This window comes from Vicia villosa, linkage group LG2, assembly GCF_029867415.1.
Source record: "Vicia villosa cultivar HV-30 ecotype Madison, WI linkage group LG2, Vvil1.0, whole genome shotgun sequence".
In the NCBI taxonomy this organism is placed as follows: domain Eukaryota; kingdom Viridiplantae; phylum Streptophyta; class Magnoliopsida; order Fabales; family Fabaceae; genus Vicia; species Vicia villosa.
This window is the reverse complement of record NC_081181.1, coordinates 158,017,728-158,038,483: the sequence shown is the minus strand read 5'-3', so window position 1 is coordinate 158,038,483 and position 20,756 is coordinate 158,017,728. Positions and strand designations below refer to the sequence as shown.

Sequence of the window (20,756 nt, the reverse complement as noted above, 5' to 3'; positions counted from 1 at the left end):
GGGTTAATGTACTTTGATTTATATTTGTTTCTTAGATATGGATATGAATATTCAATGTTTCAAAATTGAAGTTAAGAACCTGTTAGGTACCAAATATGTGTGTGTAAGCCCAATTGGCTTAGGCCCATTTGGAGTAATCAAAAGTAGAAGATTAGAGGAGATAGTGAGTTACAGGAGAGAGAACGGGTAGAGTTGGTTATAAAGAGGGTGGAAAGTAAGAGTATAGGTATCGGGGAGAAATCATTTGTTTTAGTTATGGACAGAGAATATTGTTCTCTGTAGGAGCTTGGCTCTGGGGTAGATTGGGATTCTTCCCTTTCTGCATCTTATATTTCATCATTAATCAAATTCCGTTTATTTCCTAAAGTTTTACTGTTTTATTTCTTTAATTTCTGTTTCGGAATTTCGGGATCCTAACAATGGTCCGACCTACCGGATGCATCGAGGAAGAGCCAGTGACGTTGTCGGAGAAGGTACTTCCAATCTTTGATGGAACGGAAGACGCTTACTGGTGGCTGATCCAGTTGGATCGGTACTTTGAAGCCAACCGCTGGATTTCAGAAAAGATGAAAGTAGACTGGGTGACTCTGTTTGCATTGAGAGGAGAAGCTTCTTTATGGTGGTATTCTTGGAAGAAAAACCATCAAAGTGCAACATGGAAGGAATTTGAAATGGCCTTTATCAAGAATTTCATCCCAGATCTGTGGGATATGCTTGAAGTTGCAGAGGATGAGGAGAACCAGGGCGATGACCACATTCTAACTGAAAATAATGAGGAGTCAAAGAATAGTGGTGTTGAATCGGTGATAGAGGAAGACCAGATGTTAGTTGACAAGAGGAATGAAGAAGAGGAGATCTCAACTACTGATTGGTGCAAAGGAACCGACGTCAAAGGATTAACCCTTGAAACTAAGAAGATGCAAGAACCACTACGGTCAATGGCGATATTTCTCAATATGGATATCACAGGAAGCAAGGAAGTGAAAGAATTCAAAGGGTGTGTTGAATCAGGAAGGTTTGAGAAGATAAACGTATCAAGCACAATGGTGGAGAGAGTATGTGCACATAAATCATACTTGAGATCACCATTGAAGCCGACATACGCCGGACGATTTGTAACGGCACTACCGCGGCGAATCTTGCAACCCCCACCGATCAAAACAAGATCAAGCTGGACAATACCCTCTTTAGTGAGGAAACCACCAAAGCCGCCAGATGTTAAACACCATGTGAAGAGTCCACCACAACAAAAATTGTTGGAAGAGTTTCCAAGGGTAAACGGTAAGAAGCAACTGATGATGATGGGAGTCGAAGGGGAAAACAATCGTAAGTCTCGCAAAAAAGGGGTGAAGGTGAGTTACGACCGCTTAGATAATTATAGGTCTAAGTTTGACAATGACACCATCGATTCTTCATCTCTGAAGGATTCAATCATCTTTTCCTTTTCTCAAAAAGAATCACACCGAAAACTATACTGTGCAGCGAAGAAGATTCAAAGGGTATGGGGCTCCACCATGGTCGGAGAAATGCCTAAGACAGTCCCTCCACACTTGAAACAGTCAATTGCCGTCCACCGTATAGTTACGATGCCATCACTGCAGAACGAGTTACGTTGGGTGCTTATGATGGAGAATCCGGGTCGAGTGAAAGAGGGTGATAGAAGGGCAAACTTGTCTTTAGGTAAGTTGGGTGAATTCTTTAATTTAATGGGTCTGACCCAAGTTGTTGATAGTTATGGGGTTCAAGAAAAATGGGTTTGTAGTATATGGGACCCAACCCCAGAAACACCACTTGAGAATTGGGAAAAAAATTGTGTTGACCAAATATGTTGTGTTTTCCCATTGCCCCTAACTAGAGCCTTTATAGAAGTATTGCATTTCAATACTATTGGGGAAAAATATCCTTCAATTCCATACTCCACAAGAAATGGAAGAAATACTCTTTTAAGTGCCTTACAGATGGTTACATATGCTATTGCCAAGTGGGTATATAACCATGTCAAGGTACTAAGTGCTTTACAGATGTCTATCTATGCTACTGCCAAGTGGGTACATACCTTGGATGGTTCATGGAATTCTTTGCTCCCATCATTGCATGGTAAGTCCCAATTTCAATATAGAAAATTTGAGAAGGCAATGAAGCAATCCTCCACATATGTTTTGTTCACTCAATATCTCTCAATTTTTCGGGGGCTACTTGATACACTTAAAAGCTTTATTTCCTACTTCATGGATATGGAAGCAAATCATGTAACCTATGAAGAAAGTTTATTCCAATACACAAATTATCAGAGTGCACACCTACAACATGAGTCCATGATAAATGAGTATATGTGCTCTTCCCTCACTGCCATTTACTTGGTTAGAGCTGCAAATTTTGTTTTGTTGTTTGGAAACTCTATAACAAATGGTGTTGACATGATGCTGGAGAGTATAGGAGATGCAACCATAGTTAGGCTGGAAGCATCAACTAAGCTTGTTATTCAAGTGAATCGGGTTGTTGCGATGGATGAGGGTTTATTTCCTCAGCAAGTTGAAAAAAGTAGCAGGCTACGATGCAAATGTAGAGCGGGGGAAATTGTTTGGGTGGTTCAAAGGGTTGAAACCGGATCATCAACCTCTGAACAGTGGGACCCAGGTGGAAGGACCCTAATTTTCAACTATTGTACAAGGAGAGTTTTTAGAAGAACTACCATGGGTCAATTTTTATTTCAGTGGAAAAGAATGTTTTTTCATGATTGGGTCAATATCCCCACCGTTCAGATCAATCATATGTGTTTTCTTAAACCCACCATTGGAGAATGTGTTTATGGGGCAGCACCAGGTTTTAAAATCTGGGAGTTTGAATGGCAGCAACAGTTCGTTGCAACTTTTATTGTGTTGCTCAAGTATAGGATCTATGGAAAATGTTCAGGCCCAAACCACACAAGAATTCAATACTATGAGTACACAAATGTCTCAGCACCAACAAGGGAGGAAGCCTCTAGTGGAACAGCAGAGTTTATCAAGCAACCAAAATCTCTGTTCAATACTGCAGGTTATAACAAGGCAGCAGCTACTGGAAAGTGAATTCTTTTTTCTCTGCCTTGAGGACAAGGCACATTTTAAGGGGGTGGTATTGTTAGGTACCAAATATGTGTGTGTAAGCCCAATTGGCTTAGGCCCATTTGGAGTAATCAAAAGTAGAAGATTAGAGGAGATAGTGAGTTACAGGAGAGAGAACGGGTAGAGTTGGTTATAAAGAGGGTGGAAAGTAAGAGTATAGGTATCGGGGAGAAATCATTTGTTTTAGTTATGGACAGAGAATATTGTTCTCTGTAGGAGCTTGGCTCTGGGGTAGATTGGGATTCTTCCCTTTCTGCATCTTATATTTCATCATTAATCAAATTCCGTTTATTTCCTAAAGTTTTACTGTTTTATTTCTTTAATTTCTGTTTCGGAATTTCGGGATCCTAACAGAACCTTTGCCTAGTGAATACTCACTCAATTTGATTTGGTCTTAAAATTCTATGACTGTATTAACATAATCTTCCACGTTAAAACAATCAACGAAATTATAAATGTCGATTAAGCTTGTTCCTTTGTATGAATTTGTTATTTTTTTGAATGGACAATTGTTTAAGTGAAAAGAATAATTGAAAGAAAAAAGTTAAATATTTTTTTATAGATTGGATATTGTGAGAAGCTGTAGAGATTAATCTATAAAATGGGAGAGGACTACAATAAGCTGTAAAACTCTTTTAGACAATTTAATAACATTGGATGTTCAAAATGAATGTTTAAGATGAAGTTCAATCCATAACCTTTGATTAAGATCAAGATGCATGTTTAAGATGGAGTTCGAATCCATAACCTCTGATTAAGATCAAGATGCATGTTTAAGATGGAGTTCGAATCCATAACCTCTGGTTAAGAAGCATGTTAAAAATGGAGTTCGAATTCAACATGCATGTTTAAGATGGAGTTCGAATCCAAACCTATGGAGTTCGAATTCAACATGCATGTTTAAAATGGAGTTCGAATCCATAATCTTTGGTTAAGATCAAGATGCATGTTTAAGACGGAGTTTGAATTCATAATTTAAGACGGAGTTCGAATCCATAACCTCTGGTTAAGAAGCATGTTTAAGATGGAGTTCGAATTCAAGATGCATGTTTAAGATGGAGTTCAAATCCATAACCTCTGGTTAAGAAGCATGTTTAAGATGAAGTTCAAATCCATAATCTCTGGTTAAGATCAAGATGCATGTTTAAGATGGAGTTTGATTTTATAACCTCTGGTTAAAAAGGAAAATATCAGTTATCATATTATCTAATTGTTCTAGAGTAAATTAAGTGTTTTTTTATACCATTATAATATAGATACATCATGACATTGTTAATTTGATGTCATTATAGTCCATCTAATTTCAATTAAAAGGGAAAACAAAGCAACTCTTTTAATTAATCTGTAATAATTGTTAATTTGTAATGTCAAGTTATAAAGTCAATATACTATGATTTGTAATAATTTGTAATGTTAATTTTGAAGTTGACAGCTTATATTTTGGGTTATCATTGCCCTTAGTCTAAAAATGAAACTTAAAATATGAATTGGAGATTGTAACCAACATGGTTTGGTAGAAGTGAAGAAAGGATGTGAATACCAAAAGACCAAACTTTGCTCACATGTAAATTCATGATATCATCATATCTTCAAGCATCATGTCAAATAGTTACCATGTAGTGATAAGAGTAGCAAATACAAAACAAAATCAGTCAAAAATCACACAATAAGAAGAGTAATAAATTTCAAACATACAAAACTACCAACACCTTGTCACTTTTTACATTCATCCTAAGTAAACTCTAATGACATGACGCCTATCCAAAAAAAACTCTAATGGCATGACTCTAGTCAACATGCTTTTAAATACAATTAATCAATATTTTAAAAATATTTACCAATGGTCTAATCTACTTTAAGTTACAACTAATAACTCTTTGTTGAACAATGTAGACCCTCCTTTTTGAACTTGACATTATTACCCATGGTATAAGGTAGAACTTCAATCATACTTCAATCATCAAAGCTTAACTCTTGCATAAGCTCAAGTGGTGTAGACCATATTGGTAATTCAAACAAAGATTGTTCTTGTTTGAGGCATATTGCTTCTGCAACGTCGCATAAATTAGAAATATCACTAATGATTGTTTCCTGAGCTTCCACCTACAAACATAGGAATACTGAATTAAAGTGACAAAACTTATATCCACTATTCACTACATATGCAGTTCAATTAAATTAACAAGTCTATAATTCTGCAGAGAATGTTCCAATGCCAGATAATGGCTAAAAAATAAGTATTTATTCTATACGGTAAGATGATGTGGACCGGCATCTACTATAGCAATGCAACAGTGTAGCACAAACAATCAATCATATACTACCCAATACACTGAATACAGTAGCAACACACGTATTTACATGGTAAGAAATGGACAGGGATCTTCTTCAATTACCGTAGCACGCAGTTTCACGCTCTAAACAATCTTGGTCATTAATTTGAAATCGGACAATTCAGATTACACAGTCAGTTTTACACAGTCAACCGATATTGGCTGTCAATTAAGATTGGACGACCAAGATACTACAATACGTGACTCAGTTCTTGTATCTAATCCAAATCTATAAGATATGACAAATACAATAACAACCAAGTCTTATTTAATTAAGTGGAGTTATCTATATGAATCAAATTACTCGATAATGTCCTATCAAAAACCATGTTTTTATCCAACTCATTAAGCTCGAGATCTTTATTAACAGTTTCTCTTATAATTTTTCTAGGTCTTTTGCTAGATCTACATGTATGACTACTCTCCATCTAATCCACTTTCCTTACTAAAGAATCCACATGTTTTACTCTTCTCATGCCCAAACCACCATGCTTATTTTCCATGCATGATATTTTTCATAAATTCAAATAAGAAGCTAACAGAAATAAACTGAGATTTGCTCTAAAAAAACAGAAACAACTTGAGATGAATCATAAAAGCCAAAAACCTTCACAAATACTTATAACTTCTAAGTTCTTCCAATTCCAAACAATCCTAAGTCCTAATGCCCTAATTTAAAAACTAGAAGACTTGCCAATATTTCCTAAACAGAAAATTGGGCAAACTAGGTTTACAGCTGAAACTAAAAGCAACAAAATTGATTTAATCCATTATAAGTTCATTTAATTGAGCTTCAGCATACATCTTATTGTTCACATAGAAAACTTAAAAACCCTAAATCTACTTGTACACACAAAAATGGATTTTTTTTTTTTTAATAAAATTTCGCAACTCAAAGTATGCAAATTCTGACCCATTTTTTAATTAACCCAGATTTTCAAAATTTCTTGAGTATTATGAAACATAAAGACCGGAATTGATATAGTGCCGCTATAACACGCAAATCTCAGACCCAGTTAGTAATTTCCCCAATTCCTATTGAGTTTTTTGGGAAGATATTGAGATTATGAAGATACCTGGAATATCAAATCGTCCAAGAACGATGATTGAGTAGAGGAAGAAGTGGAAGGAAGAGATGGGGTTTCATCTCTCTCCTGCTGCTGTTTCTGTTGTTGAAGTTGAGTTGAAGAAGAAATTTGTAATGAGCGCAAGGTGTTCGACAAATGTTCCCACTGACCAATTTCCTTCTCTAACTTAGATTTAAGCTTCAAAAGCGTCTGTTTCTTCCTTTCTTTCCGTAAGTTCTCCAATCTTTTCTCCTCCGACACCGAGGAGGACTCCGGCGGAGCGTTGAATCGACGGCGTTTGCGTTTGTAGACCAAACCATCGTTGCAGCAGAGTTCCCACTCTTCATCCTCTAACTCCATTGTTGTTTTTTGGTTTTCAAAAATTGGAATCAGCGCGAGCGCGGGATTTTGCCTTTTCAATTCTCTCTTTCCTTTTTCTACTTTCGTTCTATTTCTTCATTTGACTTTTTTAATTTGTAGTATTTCATTTGAAACATTTGAAGGACTTTTTTTATTAAGTGTTTCCTCGTTCCTTTGTCATTGTTTGTCTTTTTATTTTGTTCAAAATAATCATTGTATTATTCTTATTATTAGGATTTTTCATTTTTATTACTACTATTCTTTTAATAATTATAAGCTAAAATAAATATGGATTAAGAAAATTAGTTAAATGTAATTAATTTTCTTGATTTCATGTAAAATCAAAGTAAATTTTACTTCTAAATTATACCGGATGAATAAATTATCAACATTAAATATTTTTGAATTAAATTGAAGGTATAATAGTAATACAAATATTTATTAGTCTAAAATTTAATGACTTTTGCCATTTAATTTAGTTAAAATTTAATTATTCCGGTCACTATTATAAGAAAAAAAATCTTGAATTTTAGTCACTATTATAACCAAAAAAATCAGGTAGGACTACAACTCTTAAGAATATTCTAGGTATATGCGATAGTTTTGGGTGTAATGTCTACTTGCTTTTCCCTCTTGGAGAGATTCCTTTTATACCGATACCCCCTATAACTACCTCCTTTAAGCTTCCCTCATAATGACCAGGAATAACTCCCGCCGCCATAATCATTGGATGCAACATCCTATTTGCTTATGATAATATTTTATGGATCTTTTTGGCTTTCATAACCGTTTATGCCGGTTAGCTTCTAGGTCCATCCGATCTGGTAAATACAGGGATTCCCCGAGTTAGGCTATTCGTCCCTACAAACCAAGGATCTCCCCAGATTTGACTTGGTATCTCGATTACATAGGAGATACCGACTTTCTTTATAATCCGGCATGCCTTTAATAGATTTGACTGAAATTTCTCAACATAAAGGACTGAGGACTAGAAACATTATTATGGGTCAAATAAACCTAATTATTGTTTCAAGTAAAGTGATCAAACATGAAAAAAAATATGTTTTGATAATCAACATTATTTTATCCTGTTTGCATTAGACAATTTCAATTTCATAGCACTAAAGACTAGATCTTTTACAAAGAATCATACATAATAATATGGTGTCTTATAAGTTTATGTATGTACTCTCTCCCTCCGTTTCAAAATGACTTCCTTTCTAACTTTCTTACTTTTAAATGTAGCAATTGTTATTTTTTTCATTTGTCATTTAATTATTACTCTATAAAGTTAGTTTTTACTCTTTACACTACTTTCAATATACCAATAAAGTTAGTTTAGTAAAAGTGTATTGTCTAATGACAATAATATTACATTCTTTAATCAGTGTGCAAAAGTCTTAAACAACACTATTTTAAAATGAAAAGAATAACTTTTAAGAAAATTAATTTTGCGCTAAAAAATTAGCATGAGAGCTTGTTGGCTTTTCCGTTTGTCCATTATTACGAAATGATTTTTAAATTATGTTTACAAATTTAGTAAAAAATTAAATAGCCTAATTCTTTCTTAGGTGAGCAAAACAACTATAAGCAGTTAAGCATATGTATTATCCACATTGCCATACTCAAAAACAGTGCACCAAAAACACGATCGGAAAAACTGTCAAATGCCCAGTGGAAGAAAGAGAAAACACATCATATTTCAAGTGAATGTTTATACTTTGTAATTACAAGATTTAAAGGGTTTATTAAAAGTTCAATTATATATTCTACATATAAATAATGAACAAATGAATTTTACAGACCCCTTCCTTCAATTTTACATACCAACTCAGAAATGAATATTGAAAATTAAAAAAAATTCAAAAAGGGCCATAACATGCTTAAGAATTGTTACATAAATATGTTTATCAAAAAAAAGAAAACAGCATGTTACAGGAGGGAGAAACAGAGAAGTTAAAGATACGTTTTGGTGATAGACTCTTCCAGCTCTTGAAACTCCCATGCATCATCGGCTAAATATTGTCCTGAAGAAGATTTCATTACAGTTACTAGCTAGCTACACATGAATCATACAGACAATCACTTTTGAATTGAATCAAAATTCAATGAGCAAGGTCACTTACCGATTGAATCTCTTCGGAGAGCCGTTAAATGGGCACAACTACAAATATTAAAGCAAATAAATCGTCAACAATGTATTAGCAACAAAACTTTAGTAATTGTTTAGGTATAAAACATTAGTGGGATAGCATCAGAACATAAGACTAATTACAGAGGTTAAATCAAACAACAAAGAAATGAGGAACAGAATTACAGTGTGAGACTCAATTTCTACAAGTTATGTAATGAATCTCGCAGAAACTAATACCTGCCAAGAGCCTTCCCAAAATCTGCACAGAGTGACCGAATATATGTCCCTTTAGAACAAGTCACTCTAAAAATCAAATTTTGTCTGAAAAAAATATATAACAAGTACATCAGGGGCAAAACGAACAAATTAACTACAGAACATAAACAGATTATTTTGAACATATTTTTATGAGGAAAAAGCTCCTCTTGTGAGAACAGTAATGCACAATATGATTACTATAACACATAATCGATCGTAGGTAAAAAGCTGTTAGGCTGGTATCTCAGAGAAATCAAACTTGGTTTCTTCTTCATTGCAAGAACAGTGTTCTATGCTAGATCCAATGCAAGTATAGACTAGAAAATACAATTGAATTGATATCTCCAGGGAAATTAGACAGAAAATACCATTCTTTTCTGACCAATTATGTTACTTAGGAGATGAAATGGGAAAGGGTTGAAGATTTGGATTTAACTCAAGTTAGCTTTCATTTTAGAGAGTAAAGTAAGTCGTTTCAATTGTTTATGAATGAATCAAGTCATCAACAGTTGATGTTATGGACATGTATGACAAATCATGAATGTGTTAAAATATCAACCGCTGAGTTTCTAATCATCAGTTGAATTCAGATTACTTATTTTACTCTCTAAAGTGAGTAACTTGTCTTAGAGGAGTCAAATCCTAAAGATTTGTACTCAATTTGGATTTCTTGAATGCTCAAGATAACTTTGGTTCTGTTTTATGGATTAAATAGATTATTACTAGCAAAGGGCTTGATGGTCAATTAAGTGCATTGATGTAGCTCTTTATCGGTGTTGATTGCAATTGCAACTCCCATCAGTGGTCAACCTAAATCATTATTCAAAAGCAAAAAGGGAATAGAAAATGGAGGCTCCCAAGTTACCTGTCGTCCAAGCTCCGCTCAACGTCAAATTGGAAAATTGAAATTCGTCTAGGCGAAAGTTCAATGCTTTCTCCTCTTCTTGCTTTCTCATACATCTTTTCACCTCCAACCTATCACAAAGCAGTCATACTTGTAAGGAACTATACAAGGTGCAACAACAAGAAGCATTTTTTGTAGTAGATGTGGTTAACTATATGGATCTAACACGAAATTGCTTCCATCATAAACCCAGCCTTTATAAATGATAAACAAAAGTCATGTTACAATTTCACAATGCTGAACTGCTTTAGAGATACGAAGCAAAATGCTGATCATATTGATGCATAAAATAAAAGCTTGTCTAAATTGAATACCCATTACTGAAATGACATATTGAATAACTTCAATTTAAATTAGTTCAGACCTCATCTAATTTCAAAACTTCAAAGAAATTAGGAAAAGTAAAAGGTTCAAGAATGGTAATTGTTCCTACTTTAATAGCAGAGAACATAGGAGGAACTTGCCAAATCTCCCCACAAAAGGACAATGCACTTTTCTTTATGTCCTCATCTTTGATGTGCTCCCATGGCTCACGCTGAATAACCTACATATTAAGCTGGCCTATGAGTGAAAAAATTGCATGTAGTTAAAAACTTAAATCAAAACATAAATTGCCACATCAATTGTAATTCCTAGTTATGGCTATCAAGGTTTTAAAAAACGGTTTGTTATCGCAAAAACGGCAGAGACAAAATGGTATCGGAAGGTGCCGATACCGATACTGTTATTCATCATTTTTATGATGAAACAGAAATCATGGTTAATTCACACCGCAATCAGTATCGCAACACCTATAACGACCGAAATCGTGAAAGCCTTTACGCAACCGCAACGCGACCGTTATTTAAAACCTTGATGGCTATCATGAGTCACATTATAATGATTTGGATGCACTAATCCAAGCTTGATAATGATATTTGTCATTACCAATAATATTTTTGTATAATGATTTAAACTGATCTTATTACCCCATTTTCATTATATTGAAATCATTCAAGGTTCAAGCACCAAATACTATTACAGAATGCAGCTGTGTATCTGTTCAAAGTTGTGGTTTCAGACATAGATATAGACATTATTTTTATCAAACATTTATTTTAATGTGTGACAGCCTCCTTAATGAAAAGATTTTAGAGTTGGGTCTTTGTTAAATACTACCTCTACTCTTATTAGAACAGACTTTCAAGTTAAAAACTCTAGAAGATTTAAAAGTCATTATTTATCCCTTGCCTGATAGGCATAGCTAAACCTTTTGAACTGAGCAGCAGTTCTTGGAGGTTATAGGGTTGAGTATTTTTCAAGGTTTCATCAATGAATGGTCATTTAATCCATCAATAAGGAAATACACCTTCCGGTCACTATTATAAGAAAAGGGTCACTTTTTAGATTTATTGAATAACCGATGTATCTGGTCTAAATACATTAATTATTCAATGAACCTAAAAAGTGGATTCTTGCTTATAATAGTGACACGAGGGTGTAGCATGCAGCCTCTAAATTTGACAGTATTCAGCATCTGAATAACAAGTATAGGATTTCGAGGACATGTCTGCATTCCCAACTTTTTCCAAAAAGGTTAAGAACTGAGGATGAATTGATTCTCATGAATCATGATCACTTATACAAAAACAACAAGAACTAAACCTTATCCCACTTATATTGGGAAAAAAGTACTTTTCATCTAAACTTTTTTCAAATTGATTTACTCTTTTATGTAAGGCTTCATAAACTTGCACATAGGTAAAACAGATTAAGGGTGTGTTTGGATTGGCGGTGGACAGAATTGATTCTAGTAGAATTGAGTTTGGTAGAATTGATTCTATCAGAATTGAGTTTATCAGAATTGATTTATGTTTGGATACATTTATGTAGAAGTGAGTTGAATAATAAATTTCATTGTAAAAAACATCCAGAATCAATTCTAGAGGCAGAAGCTACAAATTCTAGCTTCAAGTAGAATCAATTCTGGAGACAGAATCAATTCTGCTTTTGCCTAAACAAACATCTTAAAATTACTCAAAATCAATTCTACACTTGTAGAAGTGCTTTTGGCCCTTCTAAAAGCCAAACCAAACATGCTATAACTCACTGGTGAATCAGCATCCCACGTTGAAGTAGCCTCCCCTAAGCGGAAAACCCCACTATAACCCTTAACCATCCCTTGATATCTGAAGTAGAAAAAAAAAACAATGATTCAGAAAAATTATACCGATCAAACATTTTGACTAAAACAAAAACTGTATTATTGTGAAACATGCTCCAATACTTGGTACTCAAATAAATGAAAACAAAACTCTATTTAACTTAATCACCTATCCACCAGTTTTGTTGATTTGCCAACACAAACAATCAATAAACCAGTTGCCATTGGATCAAGAGTTCCAGCATGGCCAACCTGTAAATAATTAATATTGTAAGTCTACGGGAAAAAGTGAACTTAAATACATGTGTACTGTGGGAAAGAAAAAAACCTTTTTCACTTTAACAAGGCGACGCAGCTTCCCACAAACTGTGAATGAAGTCCAACCTGCCACAAATTCACATTTTATTTGTACTTTCATCGACACATCCCTAAAAAAAACATTTTCAAGTATTTCAAAATAACCATACTTAAAAATGAAGCCTACACAACACAAACCATCACTCAGTGCTGCAGTATGTGCACATAGCAACAATGTCATATTCGTTGAATATCGAGCCAATTCAGTCATCATGAATAGTGTACTCGTGAATAATGATAGTTATTTTATACAACTTGCATAGGTTAAATTTAAATATTTCAGGTCCACAAAATAACCACTAGCTCTTGTAATTCCCCAAAAGAAAATCAACTAGAAAGCAAAATGAAACAAAGTGAGAATTCCAACCATCAGGATAACCCCGCAATCTCAGCCTTCAGACGGCTTATATTCCAACTTCGCAAATGAGTCCAAGACATAAAGATGGAACATGAACTGTCTGAACAAGTCTGCAACAGTGCAATAGCATTGTTATCAATTGCAGATTGCAGAAAATAGTTGTTGGTTTGAATTCTCCTACACTATAATGCTAGCCCATTAGCACCGCTATAGCTACTATTAAACAATGATTTGTACTAAAAGTGCATTACAGAACAATAGCAATTTGCTTATATTCATTTGCTATATATCTGCTATTAAATATTGCTTTGTACTAATTAGCCTATTAAGCAACAATAGCGATTTATTTAAATTCTGCTAAGCTATAGCCACATTTAAACAATGCTTGCAGTAGATACTAAACAGCGTATCACAGAACAATAGCAATTTGTTTAAATTCTCCTACACTAAGTTAATCCAATTCAGCCTTACGAAACATGAATAACGAATTGACTCACTAACTCACCTTTAGGTTTGTTAATCAGAAGCACTGTCCCATGCTGAGAATCCCAAACAGGAGGAAGACCAGTCCTCCTTGAAGAAAAAAACGGCTCCACAACTTCAACATCTTTCTTCAAACCCTTAAAAAACTCCTCAACCTTCTTCTCACTATGATCTCTATTCTCAATCTTCTTGCCCTTTTCTCTTTCTTCTTCTCCTTTCACATTCTCCTCAAAAAACACCAACTTGTTATCACCATCACCAACCTTTTCACCTTCATTCTCCCCACCAAAAACACCAACTTTCTTCTTTCTAACCCTAGCATTCGCATTCGCATTCGAATTTGAAACTGAAATTGAATTTGAATTGGATTGACCTGGTTGAAGAAAAGCTTTATCCAAACACTGATCAGGAAAAAACTTCTTCTCCAATTGATAAACCATTTTGTAATGCTTATCCTTCTCCCAAGGATAAGCAAAAGCATCATAAAAATGCAATTCCTCTTCTCTCCTATGCAAAGTTCTCAGTTCCACCACTTCCGGTTTCATTTCCACAAACTGCTCTTCATTTCTCCGATTCTCCTCATCGGAATCGGACCCATACATTCTCTTCCTCCGTTTATTGTAGTACTTCCTCTTGGCTTTATCGAGTTCAGACGAACCGGGTTCGGTGGTTAGTTTATCGTCGGCCCAGTCATGGAGCGAGTCGGGCTGGTTTGGTTCGGGTGAGTTTGGGGGTTTGGCGGTTCGACGGTGGTGGTTGGGTTTGGGGAGGTCGGGGCGGTTTATGATAAGTTCGTATTGGAGAGGGTATGGGGTTGGAGTTGTGGAGAGGAATCGAAGTGGGCGGAAGAATCTAGAAGAAGCTGTGTGAGGTAGGAGGAAGGATAGGTGGTGAGTTAGAGATATTGCTTTCACCATTGGAGAAATTCTGAGGAAATTGCAGTTGCAGTTGTTGCAGTTGAAGCTCTGAACGAGTAGATGGAAAGTGATGAGTAAACAAACACTCGTTTAGAGATGCACACAGTCAATTTTTTTATTTTTTATTTTTAAAAAATAGATAAAAGAAAGAGAAATGATAGTTTTTACACTATTTTTTTACATCAACACCGTATATTAATACCTACCATGCATAGGTTTTATTTTTTTATAATAAATTAGTAGTTTGCCCGTGCGATGCACGAGTAAGTTTGTATAATTTGCTCTTAATAATTTGTTAATCATATTTTTAATATAAAAAAATATCAATTGTAAGAAAATAAGTAAAACATAGATTGAAAAAGGGAAAAGCGTGCGAGTAAGATGAAAAGAATATTACCGTAATTTTATTATGATATAATATGATTTTTTTAATAAAATGAAAATAAAATATAAGAGAAGATGAAGATGAAGATGAAGATATGACCTTAAAATAGTCTCAACCTAACATTCAAAAGTTTAATTCTTATGCTAGCATGAAGAAATATATATAGCAGAGGTGGGATAATAGTGGGACGTTAAAAAAAATTACATGATTATTGATTAATTATATATAGTACATATTAGTCCGTGATAAATAATTATATTTTTTAATAATAATGTAATCACTGAAAAAGAAAAACTAAATGGTAAAATGAATTATTACCTATAATAATAATAGAAAAAACATTAATAAATTGTATTTATATTTTTTATTTATTATCTATAATAAATTAGTTATATACATTTTTTAATATTTGTTTTTAGATATTTGGATATTATATAATTATAATATTATATCAATTTTATTAATCTTTTAATATTTTTGATTTGTATTTATTATTTAGAAAAACTAAGTAATTCATAATTATATAAATATTATAATTTTATTATTAAACAAAATAAATAAAAGAGAATAATTAAAAAAACATAATTTGTTAATATTGCAATGGGATTTAATACATTAAAGAATGTTAAATGGGATATAAATTATAAAAAATTTATAAGATATTTATTTGACAGTTTTTTTAAACAAAACTTATTTGATATTTATATTTAAATTAAATAAATATTTATAATAATAATAATTATTATTATTATTTTTCTTATTGGAGAATTAAACACTTTTTATATAAAAAATGAGAATTAGAATAATAAGATATAATAGTGCTAATTGAATATGTTATTATTATTATTATTATTTTTAATATTATTATTAGTTAGATATTATATAATTATTATTATTAATACTGGTGGTTTAATATTATTATTATATTATTATTATAAATATTATAATAATTATTATTATTTATCTTAATATAGAATTTGTATAATTAAAGTTTGTACTTATAATTAGAGTTTTTATTAATAATTATTAATGTAAAATCAATTTTTTAAAAAAGTAGAATTAGGATTGATATTAGAGTGACATGTGTCAAAGTTTGTCAAGAGTTGTTATCATGAAGACACATGGCTAGAGTTGTCATCATGACAACCTTGCATTTATATATAAGATTGTATTGTCTTGATTTCTGTGCCAGATTACTTTCCTTTGTTAATATCTACGGTGTATTTATACTAGGGGTGGCAAAACGGGCCGGGGCCCGCCGGGCCGTCCGCGCACCCGTCAAAAATTGGCGGGTTGGGATTTTAGGCTCGCCGCTCGCCAAAGCCCACCCCGCCAAAACCCGTCGTCCGCCATATCCGCCCCGCCAAAACCCGCCGCTCGCCAAAATCCGCTCCTCCTCCAAAACTCACTCTTTTTTAGTTAATTCTAGTAATTGCAATTCTTGATGGTTTATTTTATACATTTATTTATAAATATATGTAATATTTTTTAGAGTAAATTTGTTAAAAAATTACTTTTATAAAAAATTGTTTTAAAAAATTGTTTTAAAAAATAAGTGAAAAGTTTAATTAAAAGGTAAAAAAAACATATTAATCTATTAAAAAAATATAAATAAAAATAGGCGGGTAAGCCCGCCGCCCGCCAACCCGCCATCTTGGCGGGGCGGGCATAATTTTGATGCCCATTTTATTTGGCGGGCATGCCCGCCCCGCTCGTTTTTTGGCGGGCATAAGGCGGGGCGGGTGGCTGGCGGGGCGGGCGGCCCGTTTTGCCACCCCTAATTTATACGGTGTAAGAAAAGGAATGTAAGGATAGCACTTCTCTAAAAGAAAATGGCTGGTTAATTTTTTTTATGGAAAAGATTTATTCATTTCATTAATAACAATATTCTAAGACAATTTCTCAACATATCTCATGCCCTTCTTACGCACCACCGAATTATTCATTTTGTCCTCGTGCTTCCATAGATGTATCTCCGGAAGCATCTTTTTTTGTTAAATGTTGCTTTGTTTCGTAGATGCATCTACGGAAGTCATCCGCATGTGCATCTACAGAAATATTTTGGTGTTATATCTCTCGTCAGACCTTTCATCTCCCTCATTCTTCACATTTTCAAACTCAACTCTCTCAACCCTCATACTCTCTTAACCCTCATACTCTCTTAACCCCAAACTCTCTTTCCCCTACCTCAAAATCGATATCAAGTTCAGCTACGTTGTCAACATCAACTTCAATTATCTATCAAGTTCAAAGCGATATTTTAATCGGTAAGTTTTTGGAATATTAAGTTATTTTAGAGTCGTTTTGAAATTGAATTAGAATGTGTTAATTAGGTGTAGAAATGAATTGATAGGTTTAGCAATAGTGTTTAGAGACAATGTAGGGGTTGTTTGAGGTTTTAAAAGGACGATCAAGCCACACAAATTGAGTTTGTAGTGGCTGGAACTGTACTCAGACGCCATTGTTGCGTTTTTGAGTTTCAGTTGCTCCCGTAGATCCATCTACGGAAGAGATGAACGTTGGGGCCTTCCGTTGGTCTATCTACGGAAGCACCCAATGTTTTTGTAACTAACATGCTTCCGTAGGTCCATCTACGAAAGCACCCAATGTTTATGAAGCTATGTGTTATACCCCAAAATTTGCCCGCGTCTTTTTTTCAAAGAGAAGTCAACAGACTTCTGTCTAAAAATTTGAAGTTTTATATAATCTTGAATTTTTATTTCATAAATATCCTGATTTTATGAATACTCAATTTTTAGAATTTTTTATACAGTATTTTGGTTCGCTGTTGAATTTATTCTTACATAAACGCCAAATACTGTTTATCACTTCATACACAGTTGGTACAGAATTAAAATTTGCAGGCGCAGAGTCTGGGGTTTCAGATTATACTGGTAACAATTAAATTATTATTGGTTTTATTTCCCACTAATTTTTATTTTATACTATATTATTTTTCAAAATCTCTTCTTTTCTTTTCAAATCTCCTTCTTTCAAATCAAATCCTAACTTTATTCTATACCTCTTTCTTTTCAAAACCTACCATATTTTTTTCAAATCCTACTACCATTCAAATTTTCCGTTTTACGGTGCCACTCCATTCCCCAACGTCTCTATCTCTCTCTTTTCACTCTATAGATACTCCTCATTTTTCCCATAATTTCTCACGTCAAATTTCACTCATCTCCCAAATTTCTATCATACTATCTGTCATACCCCAATTTTTGACCTAAGATACCACCTCATATCATTGCATATGCATCATTTGCATCTCTAACAAATTGCATAGCTTGTGTTTGCTACTTGTGCTCAGCAGGGTTTAATCAAGAAATCACTCATCAGTACAAGTAACAACCAATTAGGGTTTTGTTCTCCCTTCATCTCAAAAGAACTATCTTCATCAATAATCAACATTTGGTCCTCAGAGATTCCACTTCAACAAACTCAACAGCTTTGAATCGACTGAATTAGGGTTTTGACTGAAGGCAGCACACTCCTGACTTTTGCTCAGAATTTGACCTAATGACTTGGGACATGACCTCAAGACCCCAAGTGCATCATTTTGACCTAATCCATTAGCTCATAACATCTCCTACACAAGGATTGATCAACAGTGAAATTTCAAATCATCAGATTAGGGTTTTGAACTATCAGGGACTAAAATCAGGGATCACATTTGGGAAACCCTAAAAACCCCCAGGAAGTCAATCAAAGGTTTCAATCATCCTCAAATAATCCCTATGACAACATACAATGGAAATTGTATCTCAATTCAAGATCCACAGTCATCAATTTCATCAGGTCGACAATTAGGGTTTTGACCTAATTCACTGAACAACTGACTTTTTTAATCAGGACATGGTGCCACAACTCAAACCATGGCTCAATATCCTCTAATGCCTCAATGTGATCCATTCATACCATTCATTTGGTGAGGATAGCCTGTTTCATTTGAAATCTCCAGAAACGCGATTCGTATGAAAAAAGTCAACTGTACAAAATCACCATTGACTTTTGGGGAATTTTGGTCAACCATGACTTTTGAAGTTTTGAATCATCAATATATGATATATGAAGTCATTTGATCAAGAAAAATCAAGAAAATCAATCAAGAATCAAAAAGTCAAAAGTTTGACTTTCCATACTTAGAAAAATTTCTAAGTGTTTTTCATGGTTTTTTCCAAACTTTGGAAGGGAATTTCTCAAAATTTCACCTACAAACTGAAAAAAACTTCCAACATGAAAGTTGTAGATTTTGATCCAATGAACAACTTTGTCACATATAATTTTTTTTCATAAGATCAACCATTTAAGAGATATGGAGCTTCAAAGTTGGTATCTTTTGAAAACTTCACTTAAAACTTCATTTTCTTCAAAGTTCATGGATCTTTTTCACCCACTTCCTTAAGGATCTTGAAGAAACTTTCAACTAGGGTTTTGAAGTGTGTAATATGAGCTTTCCAAAATGTCCAAGAGCATGAAAAAATTTGAAGTGTAGCTATGGTTTTGAATTTTGCCATTAGTGAACTTTTCACTTGAAATTTCAAGTCATTTTGCCAAAGTTATGAGCCAAATTGCCAAATGGACCAAGTAATGATGCATAGAAGCAATAATTGAATGATATTTTCTGATTTGAAGATCAGAATGGAAGAGGATAGGAAGCTTGGAATTTAACCATGGTTTAGTAACTTTAACCATATGCATTTAATGTAAAAGATTCCTTTCTATCCCTTAAGCCAAATCATCAAACTTTGAAGCAACTTGCAAGAGCCTTGTATTCAGAACCCATGGCCTATAAATAGAGGTGCAAATCACTCTTCAATTCACACCAAAACCTCACAATTATAGGTTTTCTCTCTTCTTTCTTGAATTGCAAGTTTCATAGTTTTCAAAGAGGTAGAAAACTCAACCTCCAAACCTTTGAATTTCTGGCCAAAGTGATGTTTCTAACAACTTCTAAACATCATATGTGATGTGTTTGATCCATCCACACACCCCAAAAACACTCAAATTTCAGAATCACTACCTCACTTCCACATGAACCAAAATTGAGCCTTATCATGCCAAAATCCATTCAAGATCATTTCTGTCCAAACTAACACTTCCAACACCTCATATATGTCACATATGAACTATCCCAACACTCATCATCAATCAAAAACTTCAGAATCATCAGGCTCGATTCACACTTGGTTCTACTGCAGATCGGGTTCCATGGAATGATCCAGATGTTTTTAATCCACTCCAAGCATCCAGACATGTTCTATAATCATCATTGAAGCTGTTCAGATCGAGCAATAACTTCTGTAACACCTCTACTGAAGAATTCAATCTCCACTTTGGCCTTTTTTGAAGGTAAGTCTCATGAACTTCAAACTCTATCATGCACGCATCATAAATGAAATATTGATATACCATCTTGTTTCTGCACACATGGGGATCATTAACCCTCAATCAATTGCATCATAACTTGCACATACATCATTTCACGATCAAATTCAGTTTTAGGGTTCTTCATGTTCATGTGAAAATTGATAACCTTAGAGCAAAAATAAATGAAATTAAAGGTCATCATCATGTTCCTCGTCCAAAACCGAGTGAGATAGACCCTTTGATCAATCAAAACAACACAGATTTGAAGAATTTCAAAATTCAGTTAGGGTTGTGTTCTTGGCGCGTTTTTTCGTTCAAAGAATTCAAATATTTGTTTTAAAATATAATGTGTTGGAAGCGTATTATAAACAAGCCACAAGCGTGGCTCAGTTGGTCCATGTTTTGGTTAGCAAGCGTGGGTGCGTGGGTTCAAACCCTTGTGGAGACAAAACCAATTTTTTAGCACCTATTTTCTTTCATTTTTCTTCACAACTTTAATTAATCATTTAACTAACCAAATTAATTCATTTTTTATTCATTTTTTACACACCTCTTATTTAATATATATATTTTATCAATA

The 20,756-nt window shown here is 33.8% G+C and overlaps 2 protein-coding genes across 2 annotated transcripts; both read right to left on the bottom strand.

Moving 5' to 3' along the window:
• Positions 1-4,522: 4,522 nt before the first annotated feature.
• On the bottom strand, positions 4,523-7,004 carry LOC131647196 (uncharacterized). Its single transcript, XM_058917108.1, has 2 exons — positions 6,514-7,004; positions 4,523-5,207 (listed from the first exon to the last, which is right to left on the bottom strand). The coding sequence occupies exons 1-2, from the start codon at positions 6,862-6,864 to the stop codon at positions 5,058-5,060; spliced, it is 501 nt and encodes a 166-aa protein (XP_058773091.1). The 5' UTR covers positions 6,865-7,004; the 3' UTR covers positions 4,523-5,057.
• Positions 7,005-8,349: 1,345 nt separating this feature from the next.
• Positions 8,350-14,524, bottom strand: LOC131652689 (uncharacterized). The gene is made up of 9 exons (XM_058922629.1): positions 13,524-14,524; positions 12,632-12,687; positions 12,473-12,555; positions 12,250-12,328; positions 10,594-10,704; positions 10,122-10,231; positions 9,236-9,319; positions 8,991-9,028; positions 8,350-8,891 (listed from the first exon to the last, which is right to left on the bottom strand). Exons 1-9 carry the CDS (start codon positions 14,416-14,418, stop codon positions 8,821-8,823), a joined length of 1,527 nt encoding a protein of 508 aa, XP_058778612.1. The 5' UTR covers positions 14,419-14,524; the 3' UTR covers positions 8,350-8,820.
• Between the last annotated feature and the right edge of the window lie 6,232 nt (positions 14,525-20,756).